The 12,490-nt window shown below is 43.2% G+C and overlaps 1 protein-coding gene across 1 annotated transcript in view; it reads left to right on the top strand.

Annotated features, from left to right (window-relative positions):
- Nucleotides 1-1,562: 1,562 nt before the first annotated feature.
- matr3l1.1 (matrin 3-like 1.1) overlaps nucleotides 1,563-12,490 on the top strand; it is a gene marked incomplete at both ends in the record, with an annotated part of 28,248 nt that continues 17,320 nt past the window's right edge. The window contains 7 exons of the mRNA XM_083652505.1: nucleotides 1,563-2,423; nucleotides 5,783-5,844; nucleotides 9,520-9,558; nucleotides 9,740-9,825; nucleotides 10,620-10,657; nucleotides 10,794-10,916; nucleotides 12,364-12,489. Of these exons, the coding sequence (XP_083508631.1) occupies nucleotides 1,563-2,423; nucleotides 5,783-5,844; nucleotides 9,520-9,558; nucleotides 9,740-9,825; nucleotides 10,620-10,657; nucleotides 10,794-10,916; nucleotides 12,364-12,489 (1,335 nt within the window). The remainder of the gene's footprint in view (nucleotides 2,424-5,782; nucleotides 5,845-9,519; nucleotides 9,559-9,739; nucleotides 9,826-10,619; nucleotides 10,658-10,793; nucleotides 10,917-12,363; nucleotide 12,490) is intronic.

Here is a 12,490-nt window from a genome sequence, read left to right as displayed (position 1 = left end):
CCCGAGCAGAGTAATATTTTACGATAATTTCACGCTCATAAATATCAGAAACCGATTGTAATGCGGTCCGTCTTTTATGTAATTCCGGGTGGGAACGAACGAGTTGACGTCAAATATTAAAAAGGGTCCTAGTTTTCGGCTACTCGTTTTGACAAAATAATTTGACATTAGTAGTTAGCCGTGTGTTATAGCCACTAGAACTGGCAGTTTTTTTTAACAGGTCAAATGATGTAATTATAATATCGTAATAATCATATTAAAAATAACGACACGCTGTCACTTGTCTCTCCCCTCTGAGAGAGCCTGGTGACGCGAGGATACTGTCACTAGAGACTTTGCCCCGGAAGTACTTGAGTTGTAGCGTTGAACTTTCTGGGCACGTTAGCTCATTGTTAGCTTGGAATAACTGTCTCAATTTACTGTTAATTTTCTTTCTCATTAACATAATTAATATTGCTTATTATTGCTTATTATCCATATTAGGCGGCTGGACAGGTTCTTTTATTATTATTTAAGGTAAGGCCGTTTCTGATCCGGATTCTTCCTGTTTAATGTTACCGTTATGTGCTATTGTTAGCTAACTTTGCTGTGATGCTAAGTTGGTTAGCTCGCGTTAGCCGAGTGAAACAATCAATTATACGGTTTACATGTTGAAATAATGGTAAGGCTCTGTGGTTTCATGGCCATGGTAAATTACCAAGCCGAGTGTGACGTTACATTGATCCAACCATTTTTTAGTGATCTGTAGGTTTCCCTCTTTTACAGCAACGTAACGAAAACATGCTAAAATAATATTGTCGTTTACACTGTGTGACTGTGTGGTGGTGCACCACAGTGAGTTATTAACAGTGAACTTATCGTGCTTTGTATTTTGTCGTATGGTATGGTGGTATGGTATCATACCACTATAGCTAATACTCCCATGTTCACATGCTACTATAGTATAATAGTAATCCTATAGTATTTTTTATTTCCTATGTGATTACAGTATAAAGTTTTGCTGACACACTTGACTTGTATGGTGGCCTACATGTACTACTACATGATTACTACAATTCTTTTTTGGAAGGGGCGCAATGAAGTTTTTCCTTGAAACCTGCATTTCATGTTTTGATATAAGTGGAATTGTGTTTGAATTTTTCCGTCTGTGCCTCCTGCCTTGATTACTGGTCATATTCTCTCAACTCTTCCTCACTTTCCTTAGAGAAAAAGGAGCACGGCACAGCATGTGTTGCCCTGCATTCAGTTGCCAATGTTGTCAGCTGTAGGCCGACATATTCTACAATCTTAAGATATACGCCATCGTCAAAATTCTCTAATTCTCTTCTTTTTAAGACATTTTTACATCTCCTTTCTTCCCCGGCAACCTCTGTCTACAGAACCCAGCGCGTCTCTCCACAGCTCCTGCCGTCATGTCTCACTATCCATACAGACGGGTGCCGCCCCCCGCAGACTCCCAGCCCGACCCGGGAACTTACAGCTCGTCCGATCGCAATCGTCCCTCGGCAGACCACGACTTTTACAGGCAACCTCACAGGGCGCCATCTCACTCGGCGCCATCTCACTCGGCGCCCTCCTCTTCCTCCTACCCGTTCTCTTCCTCCTCCAGAGCCTCGGGACCGGACGCCCTCAGCCTCCTCAGCAGCTGCGGCTTGGAACCGGATGACCTGGCCGTGCTGGCCCGACTGCCGGAGGACGAGCTGACCGTCGAGTCGCTCCCCCGCCTCCTGAAGGAGATCAAGGGCAAGAAGGGTGCGAGCGAGCCGTACCCTTCGCCGTCCTCTCGTCCCGGCCGCGGCAGCGGCGCGGGGATGGCTGCGGCCAGCGACTGGGAACACCTTCGCAGCCAGCCTGTGCAGTATCCGCTGGACCACGTTTTCATAACACCCAAGCCCATCCCACGAGAGCAGGTTCAGGACTGGCAGGACCGCTGGGGCAATCCCAGGAAGACCGCTGCCGGAGTCACCAAGCCCGCCTCTGGTGCAGAGATTCCGCCGCCGCCAACACCACCGTCGTCGTCATCATCATCATCATCATCTGACGACTACTTGTGGTACGACCGCTGGGGGAATCTCAGGAAGACCGGTCAGACCGCCGGAGTCTACAAGCCACCGTCTAGTGCCGAGCCGCCATCATCATCATCCTCCTCATCGTCATCATCCTCATTTCCCAGCTATGTAGTGGACTACAACCACAGAGCAAAATCTAGTGAATATGATGAAGGGAGAGACAGCGACAGAAAGCCTTCGGACGCTTCCTACGAAAAGAAGACTAGCGGCGGCGTCAGGATCAACCCGCTCACCAAGCTCGACACGGGGCTCAAGATGCCCCCCAAGAAAGCTGCACGCGACTTCCACGGGACCACGCCGCCGGCATTCCCATACTCGTGCTCGCTGTGTGAAGTCACTGTTCTGTCTGAGAAGGTAAGTACCCCCCCCCCCCCCATCTTTCCTTCCTCTTGCATCTCTCTGCATTCCTACCAGAGCCTGAGGGGGCGTGGCTTCCTCGACTTCAGGGCGGGGTGGAAGGGGACAGGTACTTCTCTTCTGCGCTCATCAGACAGTCTGTATACACAACTCATCATGTGGGGACGGCAGGTATGTAGACGCAAAATGAATAAAACCGCTCGCACTCTGCAGGGCTCCAGTTTCAATTATTTATTGCACCAAAAGTCAGAGTGACATTTTGAGTCCTGTGTAGGAAATTAGAAAAATATTTGGGGGGCAAAGAAAATGGGGCATTTATTTACACAATTTTGGTGGCAAAAAATTGCAATTAGTGCATAAAGTTGCTAAAGCGTAGTGTGAACAACAGCGCTGTTTGTGTGAGTGTGTTCTTCATCGTCTTCTTCCGCCGACCAGCTTGCAGGTGCCGAGCGTGGGTTAGAGATGGAAATGGGAAAAGAAATGAATTGAATGAAAATACAATTATCAACATTTTTGGAGGCCATTTTTGCACCTCGATCACGGTTTTTAGGGGCATTCTTGCCCCTGGCTAATTTCCTACACTGAGTCTCATGCTCTTCATCAGACTAAAGTGACACAGCAAGACGGCTGTGACATGATCAAAATGCAAAGGCATTGAAAAATCAATTATGTCTATAGATACAATCATATTAGATCACATGTAATGCATGGAAGTATAAACATCAATTTCCATATACCAATGCACACACATATATAAAACCATGTACACCCAATCCATATACATCGTAATGTAGTACATAGCAGTGAAGACCAAAATGTTCAATAACTTCTCTGAACATCCCCAGAAGAAAGAAAAGCAGGTATGTCGATGCTCTGGCTGGACGCTGCCTGAGTGACCGTTGAATTCATAGTTCCGTTATGTTTATGTTAATAACACAAGCATGTCTCAAAGGGCTTTACATAGCATCATCACACCCATATTCTACATCATATATCGACACACAACATAGGTTACATACTAGGGATGGGCATTTGAAGAAATCTGTAATCGATTATCGGGAAAATTTCCGATCAATTATCGATTAATCGCAATTGTCTTTATTTATTAAAAAAAGAGCCTATTGCAAGAAAGCGTGTTTTTCCCTCAATGAAATCTTTATTCCAAGAACTTATATTCCAACAAAAATCCTCTTAAACAAGACAGACAAGCCACGCTGTTGCAGGGATTCCGTTAGCCGGTAATAGAGAGCCGCAGTAACGAGTCCGGAAATCATCGATGCTAACAGCCCTGGTTCTTCACAGTTTTCGCCTATGGGAGTTTTGAATGGGTTTTTGGCGCGATGCTTCTAATAATCTCTCTGGGCAACGCTGTCTTAATCAAACGCGAACCAGTGTTTAGTAATATCATCTTCACACACGAGGACCACTTTTACGAGTTTTGAAGCTTTTACTTGCCGTTAAAAGGACGGCTAGCTAGCAAACGGCTAAATGAGACTACACTTTTGAGTCGATGGGGATATATACGTCAATAACGTCACCACTTCAAAGGGCGAACGCGGAAATTCTCTTTCCCTCACCTGGTTCAGCCCGTTCAGCCCGGGGTAATCAGTGCACACATCAACAACAGTCCAGGTTGAGTGCTGACGTGACGTGGAAGCCTATGCGACAGTGTGTAGTTCTGGATTAGCTTAGCTCGAGCATTTTACTTCTAGGGCTCGCATTTACGCTACAAAACTCATGAAAGTGGTCCTCATGTGTGAAGATTATTCCGACGGAACTCTGGTTCGCGTTTGATTAATCTTGCGTTGCCCAGAGACCGTATTTGAAGCATCGCGGCAAAAACCCATTCAAAAATCCCATAGACAGAAACAGTGTAGAACCAGGAAGTTCGGGACTTCCGCATTCTGCCTACAAAAATACGTCATCCCTGCTGCTCTCTATGGGCGGCTTTTAGCCGGTATTTGTTGTCGTGGGGCGGCCAATTAAAACGTCCAGACGCTGCGACGCAAATAAACCTATGACTGTGACAAAACGGACAGAACCGACCAGCCAGCTGTTATTTTTTATATATATATATAATTATTTTTTTATAACTGATTCTTCATTTAGATTATTTTTCAAGTTATTTAATTTAATGTTCTTGGATGCAAAGAGACATTTAATGTAGGCCCGCCAGTGTCTTTCTTTACTTCGGCCTAATTAACAATAGCAATGCTGTTATTTGTTTTCATTTATTATTGTAAAAGCTTGCTCAGTTCGCAAAGTTTGTTAAGAGCGTAGGCCAGGCCTAATAAAATAGACTGCATTTATGGCTTCAAAGCAGCAGCATAGCGCTTCAAAGTCACTAAAAAAATAAACGGGAATATGACAAACTGTTCAGTTCACAGTTGGTTGTGAAGAGTTCATTCACTATAATAAAATAGATTTGTTGGATGATTGGATCATAGCGTTTGTTTTTTTGTTTTATTGCTGTTTAATCTTAACAGGCCTGTAAAATCGAACCCCAATCCAATTAATTAATGAGCGGTGTTTGGCTCGCTCCCTTTGCACTCGCAAGCGCAGACCGCAGTGAATAGTTAAATAATTATTTTGAAATGAACGCCAACAAAAACGATTTAAAACAGAGATTTAGTTTGCTAAAAATATATGTGTTATGTATTTAAGAAATTATTACGTCTATCTTTTTTCAATACGTTTTGACTGGGCCGGCGGTAAATATTCTATATGGTCGGATTTCTGGAAGGTTGCCAGCTGCATTGGCCGTCTAGAAAAAAAGCCTACCGGATTCCCTGCGCTGTTGTTTGATGCCATGTGGATGCGGGGGAATATGCGGTTGGTTTCGTTGTTATACAATCTCACTTTCATGGCGATAGACAGCTTCAAGTCTAGCTGAAACTGCATTGCAAGAGTATATTCTGTATATACCAGGCATGTTTCAATATCAGTCTAATGTTAATCCGCTACGTCCAGCCCCCCCCCCCCCCCCCCCCACTGGGTAAGATGTCAAATTTTTCCATGGAAAGTTAGTGAAATTCATTCATTCAACATCTATTTGATACCAACGTTAGATCGATCAAATTCCTCCTTGATTGACAAAATCCTTAACGATCAGTTATCGATCATCGATTAATTGTGCCCATCCCTATTGCAAACATCATACACATACATAGTACACATTTTACTAGATTACATTGCGATAGTACACAAACACAGACTACCGTTAGACTGCGGGAGGAAACCGGAGCACCCGGAGGGAACCCACACAAGCATGGGGAGAACATGCAAACTCCACACAGAAAGGACCTGGGTGGAGATGAGACGTTGAGTCGTTACATGCTCTGCTGTTTGTGTTGCAGTTCTGGATTCAGCACATCAACGCGCCTCACCATGCAGACGGACAGCTCACCCTGCTCCAGATGTAAGTTTCAAGGCCAGTTCACATTTTCATTCCATCCAAATGGGGACGCACTAGGGATGTCCCGATTATACCGATACTGGTATCGATACCGGAGCCGATACTGGCCTATTTTGCTGTACTCGCCCGATACTGACACGGCCGCGGGCCCGATACCACTTTTACACCTACGGCATGCAACGTGACATTAACCTCAACGTAGCAAGCCAGCATCCGGCTCACACAGCTGTTAATGCATACAGAGAAGCTTCACTATAACACAGCCTGTTTGTTTGCATGTCTGCCTGGAGCGCTTTGTGAGGAGAAATAAAAAGCTATCAGGTCAGTAATCGGCTGATAGGGCTACAGCATGCACCGCATCACTCGCCCATTCAATGTCTGATTGCGTTAGCTGCAGTTAGCCGTTAGCCTGCAACAAGCTAAAAAAAAAACTTCTGTTCAACTTACAGGTTACCATTATATGTAAACATTGGTTTTGGGGTTCGTCACACTCTAAGCTTTCCAAAAATGTATAGTTTACAAACTCTCCAAAAATTTTGAACGAAGGTTGAAATCAGAAAATTGGGAACCTGACTATTAGCTGTTCTTCTAGCAGACAACACAGTGTTGTGGAACAAGCAAAGGCTTGCCAGATTGTTGCAATACGTGCTACGTGTCCCGTAATCCATACTGCCTTAAAGTTTAAAGTCGAGCTGAACCTAAAAATGACTTTTCTTTTCTTTTAGTTCAAATACCTGGGTATTCAGTGCACCTATTTAATAATGTATGCCAAAAAAATCACAAAAACCTAATTTCTTTAGTTTTTCACACTTTTTCACATCAAAAGTTAATTTTTCAAGATTTCATTCATAACAGTAAACGTCACATAGTACTATCAAAGTTCTACCCCATTTCAACCAATCATATCACGACATGGCAGCTGTCAATCAAATGTTCATTTCAGGAGAATTTTCTCTTCCAAATGAAGGAGAAAATGGTGCCTAGTGGCTGTCATCTGGCAGAATTCCTATCCCATAAACTAACTACTAACTTGGCCAATTGTATGTAACAAACAAAACAAAGCAAACGGTAATGTCTAAGAATACAAAGAAATGTAACTGGCTCGTTAAAACTCGGAATATTGCATTTACCGCAATAGCGATAATGGCGCACGCCTGAGAGCCTGGTGGTCAGGGGGTCGCCCCTCGGAGATTCCAGGTGGGCGGGCAGCACCCATGCATCGGATTGTCCGCTTGTTCCACACAGAAGCAGCTGGCTGGCTGGTACTCGGCGGATCCCACTCACGTAGCACGACAACATGCTGAATCCCACTCGATTTGGGGGTGGAACACGCCAGGATTGGCCAATGCCAAAGCCAGCCCCCAGAATTGTCAAATGAAATCATCGACACGCTCGGCTATATGGTCCACCTCTCGACCCTGTCATCAAGACGAGATTTGTTTTCAGTCTCCGACGCTCACGCTACTTGCATTCCGTTGGGTTCATTTCGACTTTAACGTTTAAAGTGTAACGTTAATCTCTGTGAATTTAGCAAAAAAAAAAAAAAAATCACAATTTAACTTACGGTTTATTGTTTTTTGCCTTCAAAATAAAAGCCAGATAAAGTTCTTGTTTTACAATAAACATTGAAGTCGTAATCTAACTATGAGACCCAACATAATGAACTAGGGATGTGCAGATATATCGGCCGCATATCGATCGGTATCGGCCGATATTGGCCTTGTTGACTGCCATCGGCCATCGGTAAAAAAGGCCAAAGGTCACCGATTGCAGTCGCCGATATTCAGAATAGAGCTGTCGCGATTCCTCGAATAACTCGAATAATTAAAATGCTCGAGGCCAAAATGATTCGCCTCGACACGGCATTTAGAGATTAGAGACTGTTTCTCACGGACGCTTACTGGTGTGGCACAGCGCTCTTCCTGTGTAAACACGCGAGGACACATGATCGCAGACAGACCAGAGAGCAGCTACTGTATAGCGAGCGGACCCCGCAAAATGGAACGAGGCGGCGGAGAAAGCAGACAGGAGGAGCCGGGAAGGGAAGAACCAGGGCCGAAAAAGCGACCGAAACTGTCTAAAGTGTGGGATCATTTCACGCTGAAAAAGGACACAAACTCAGTGGTGTGCAAGTACTGTAACGATACTTGCATATCACAACAGTACCTCGTCAATGCTTCAGCACCTGAACCGTAAACATCCAGTCTACGCATCCACCAGCGCATCTACGTCGAGCGGAGCAAGGTAACGTAACGTTAACTATACACAACACTAATGTAAATGTATGCTAATGATTGCTACTTGATATTAAGACTAGTAGTAGTTGTGCTGCTGGCTTGCCACGTTGCCAATATGACTATTAGTAACTGCATTCACGCTGCATTTTTTTGATGTGGCTTGCCGTTTTCTGAAATACAAATACAAAGCTCAACCTAACCTAAAACGTTAACCTAACGTTAGCGGCTAATTTAACAGCGTTGTGTGTGTGTGTGTGTGTGTGTGTGTGTGTGTGTGTGTGTGTGTGTGTGTGTGTGTGTGATCACACTAGCCTGTTGGTGTGTGAGAGAGTGAGTGTGTGTGAGAGAGAAAGAGTGTGTGTGGAGAATGTACATTTACACACCCTAGACCGGTCGACTCTGCTCATGATGATTGCAAACAACTATTTAATTTGTGCATTTTAGGCTCCAATTATTACACCACCTGACCTGTTATCTTGCTATTCTGATATTTGTGTCAATAATAGGCAACAGGTCTAGGGTGTGTAAATGCGCATTCTCCAGTTTTGTTATGAACTTACCTAATAAATATCAATATTAATTATTATTTCACCTCTTTTTCAGCGGATCACAGCGTACTATGGACAGCTTTGTAAGGACGGGTCCATCATGTTCAAGTGAAAAGATGAATGGTGCCACTGCCAGTTCTATGCAATTTAAAAATAAAAAATGTTGTTTTTTCTAAGAAAGAAACTAATGTAGTTGTTTATTTGAAGAGATTTATCTTATTTTTTGGTGTATATTTACGATAAGCCTTTGAAAACACAAAAAAGGGTTCTTATCCGATTACTCGATTAATCGATGGATTATTCGGTAGAATACTCGATTACTAAAATAATCCATAGTTGCAGCCCTAATTCAGAACATGGCTCGACAAGCACCTGCAGTGCATGCAGACTTCAGTTCACCCCTCCTCCCTCCCTCTCCAGTCCCCCCTCCCCCCCCCCCCCCACACACACACCCACACACACACACGACTCTCTCTCTCTCTCTGGCAGCGCACTCACCTTCTCTGTGCTCTGTGTCAGGACAGAACATTATTTCTCTATGATCTTATGTTATTTCCATCAGTCTTTTGTCTTGCTGCCTTCAGCCTCTCTCTGGTGAAATAAAATCAATCTCCTTGCTCAGCGTTAATAGGAGAATTAAAATATGATGTTTTACTCACCCAGATAACTTTGGTTTCATTCGGATCCCCATAGAAGATATTCAGGTCCGAGTACACTCCTGGAACGGGGGAAAACGGGGCATGCATAATGCACTCAGTAAACATGTTTTCTGTCACGCTGTGGTTCATTATGGTTGTTCTATAATATAGAGAACATGAATTAGCTATGTGTTCTTCTTAGTGGCCTCCCCCCACCTGCCATGTGTCATGGCTCTGTTGTCTTGTCTTCTGCAGGTTTCCTGAATGGGACTGTCGCATGGAGACAGCCAGCAGGTCCGTTCTCACGTTACACTACACGTCTTAATATCTCACTAAGTTTTCTTGGATTACACATCAAGTTTTGCGGTCTGTACACATTCTAGTATTTTTAGCTGACAGGTGTTCTGTCGATGCAGCTAAGCTAGATGTTACGACAGAGCAACGTCTCAAATCAAATCCATCCCTGTCATTACAGACCCGACCACCAACCTGAGAAGCCCAAGGATGAAGGACCGCCGCCCGCACAGCCTCCCCAGACTTCAAGTCAGTTAGCCGCCTCTTGTAAGGCTACTTCACAAATCAAAGTCTTTGTATGTCCACATACTTGGCCAATAAAGCCGATTCTGATTCTGATTCATAGGTCTTTCTCTGTGATGTTGATGATGTCAATGTACTAGGGGTGTCACGATACACTAATTTCACGATACGATACGATACACGATATTGGGTTCACGATAACGATACGATACGATATTTTAACAATATTTTTTTTAACAAAAGTAAATAGTTTGTATGTATTTATCTATCATTTATTTAACCATGTGAGTCCCGTTGAAATCGAAACCTCTTTTCAAGGGAGCCCTGGGAAAATACTGGAAAAATAGTCTTTCATTTGAAATACCGGTACACAAAATACAAAACAAATGCTGTTTTTGGAAATTGTTATTATAATAACTAGAAAACAACATGGAAGATAATGCTTCTCTTGCAATAGAATGTGTCACACTGTCACAAACTAAATGTTTGTTGCATGGTGAAAGAAAAATAAAGTATACAATCTATTTCTTAAATAACTCATGCTCAATGGTCCCTAAACTTATGTAATCTTATGTACCCCTTGAGCTGTTTCGCCATGCCAGTAGTAGTCTACCCCCTCACTCATGCGTGTTGATTCTGCTAAATTTGTTCTATTATTCTTCTTCTTTTTTCTTTTCTTTTTTTTACGATATCATTTTTTTCTGACGATATCGATATCGTGACGTTCCGATATCGCGATATATCGTGCGACGAAATATCGTGACACCCCTACGAATGTACTCATTGTTATTCATACCAACTGCTTTTTTGTCCCACAGATGCACAGCCGAATAAAAAGCCGGGCAAAAAGATTAAGGTACTGACTCTGAGAACCAAACCCCCCGGCGTAGACTTCTCCGTAAACACTTGTGTACCGTAGTTTGGCTTCTTCTCCAGAGAGTTTATCTGAACACAAACTCATGTCTTTTTTTCTTCTTTTCACATGTTATCAGACTGCAGCCAGAAGCAAAGTGGTTTGTGTGAAGTTTCCAACCTCTTCTGTGGATGAACAGCAGCTGAGGAAGTTGACTGAACCATTTGGGAAAATAGTGAAAATCATCATGTTTCCTTCTTTGGTAAGTCCAGTTCAGATTGACTTCACTTTCAGAGCTCATTTACGCTTGTTCTTAGTAATGGAGACAGTGCTTGAAGTGGGAAACAATTAGTGTCTGTACTTCCCTTATTCATATGTTGGCGTGTGTATCAGCCGGCATCAGCAAGTCATTAAGTATTACACTTACATACTACAGTGGAATAAAGCTAAATGTGTCACTTTTAGGAGTGGTTTGGTTCTTATTCTCTCATTGAGATGTTACTAATGTTCTACTAGCCGCCGACAGGGAAAAGCAGGCAGGCGAGAGCGGAACGGGTAATCCGCTTTCATCACGCCATTAGGGCTGCACGATATGAGGAAAAGCTGCGATGTGCGATAACACTGTTCAATATTGCGATGACGATATGACCTGCGATAAATAAAAAAATGCTATAAACAAAATATTAATGTTTAGGGGTGCTCCCATCCGGCTAAGCCACGATCCGATTCCGATTCCTGGGCTCACGATCTGATTCCAGAATCGATTCTCGATTCCAACGATTCTCGATTCCAACGATTCTCGATTCCAGAATCTAGAATTGATTCTCAATTATGTAGTTTTATATTGCAATAACACACAAAGGTAAATCTAAGACAAAAAATGACAAATGTATTAATGCTGAACTTCAAATTCAACTTCTGAAGTATTACAGTGAGGGCCTCAATTCATTTTGCAATATGAGTGTGTTAATTTAAGCATACGTATCAGTAAGTGGCATGGGATTCTCAAAGCCTGTGTTGAGGGTCATATGAACAAAAATGCACTCTTGAAAAAAAAATCCAAAACCAACAAGTTAATTATTTACATTTTTACTTCAATGTAGAACAGTCATTTCTTACACATGAGATTACTTTTAGCCTTTTAGTCATAACGATTATTGAAAGATATTCCATATTCCAGACTGAAATGTTATAACAGAAGTGGAGTATTGGCCAGAATGACATGAACATTTGGACACTTATTCAGCCGGTATCTTGCATGTTGCGTTCAGGTGCACTGTAAAAAAATTTTTTTTTTTTTTTTTTTTTTGCGATAACACGTGACTTTTGCGATGTGTTCATCGCGCATTTTCATATCGCGATGACGATGAAAATACAATTAATCGTGCAGCCCTACACGCCATGCACCCTGGGTATGTATTTTATTCAGGGCCATGAATCACGCAGATACCTTGATTGAGATAGGGAAGGAAAGAGTACCGGCAGCATTTGAGAAGTGCCGGTGCGCAAGAAAAGGTCATGGTGGGCCGGGGAGTAAAATGTAGAAGTGCCACCAGTACTGTGAACCGGTTTGTACCGGCCCACTTCAAGCACTGAATGGAGAATATAAAAGTGTACAGCAGATGATGTTTGGGCACACGGGCCTCTCTGCCGGGCCCTGTACTGTACACACCTTGTTCACATGATATCTCATGTAAAAACCCACACAGGCGTTTGTGGAGCTGGGCTCCCACGATCAGGCCAAGGACCTGGTGATGTACTACACCAGCACCCATTCCTATGTACAGGGGGAGAACATCACCTTCCACCTCTCCAACACCTTCAGCTTCCTCCAGG

The sequence above is a fragment of the Poromitra crassiceps genome, assembly GCF_964638095.1.
Source record: "Poromitra crassiceps genome assembly, chromosome: 15".
NCBI lineage: Eukaryota > Metazoa > Chordata > Actinopteri > Beryciformes > Melamphaidae > Poromitra > Poromitra crassiceps.
This window is presented reverse-complemented; position numbering and strand designations above follow the sequence as displayed.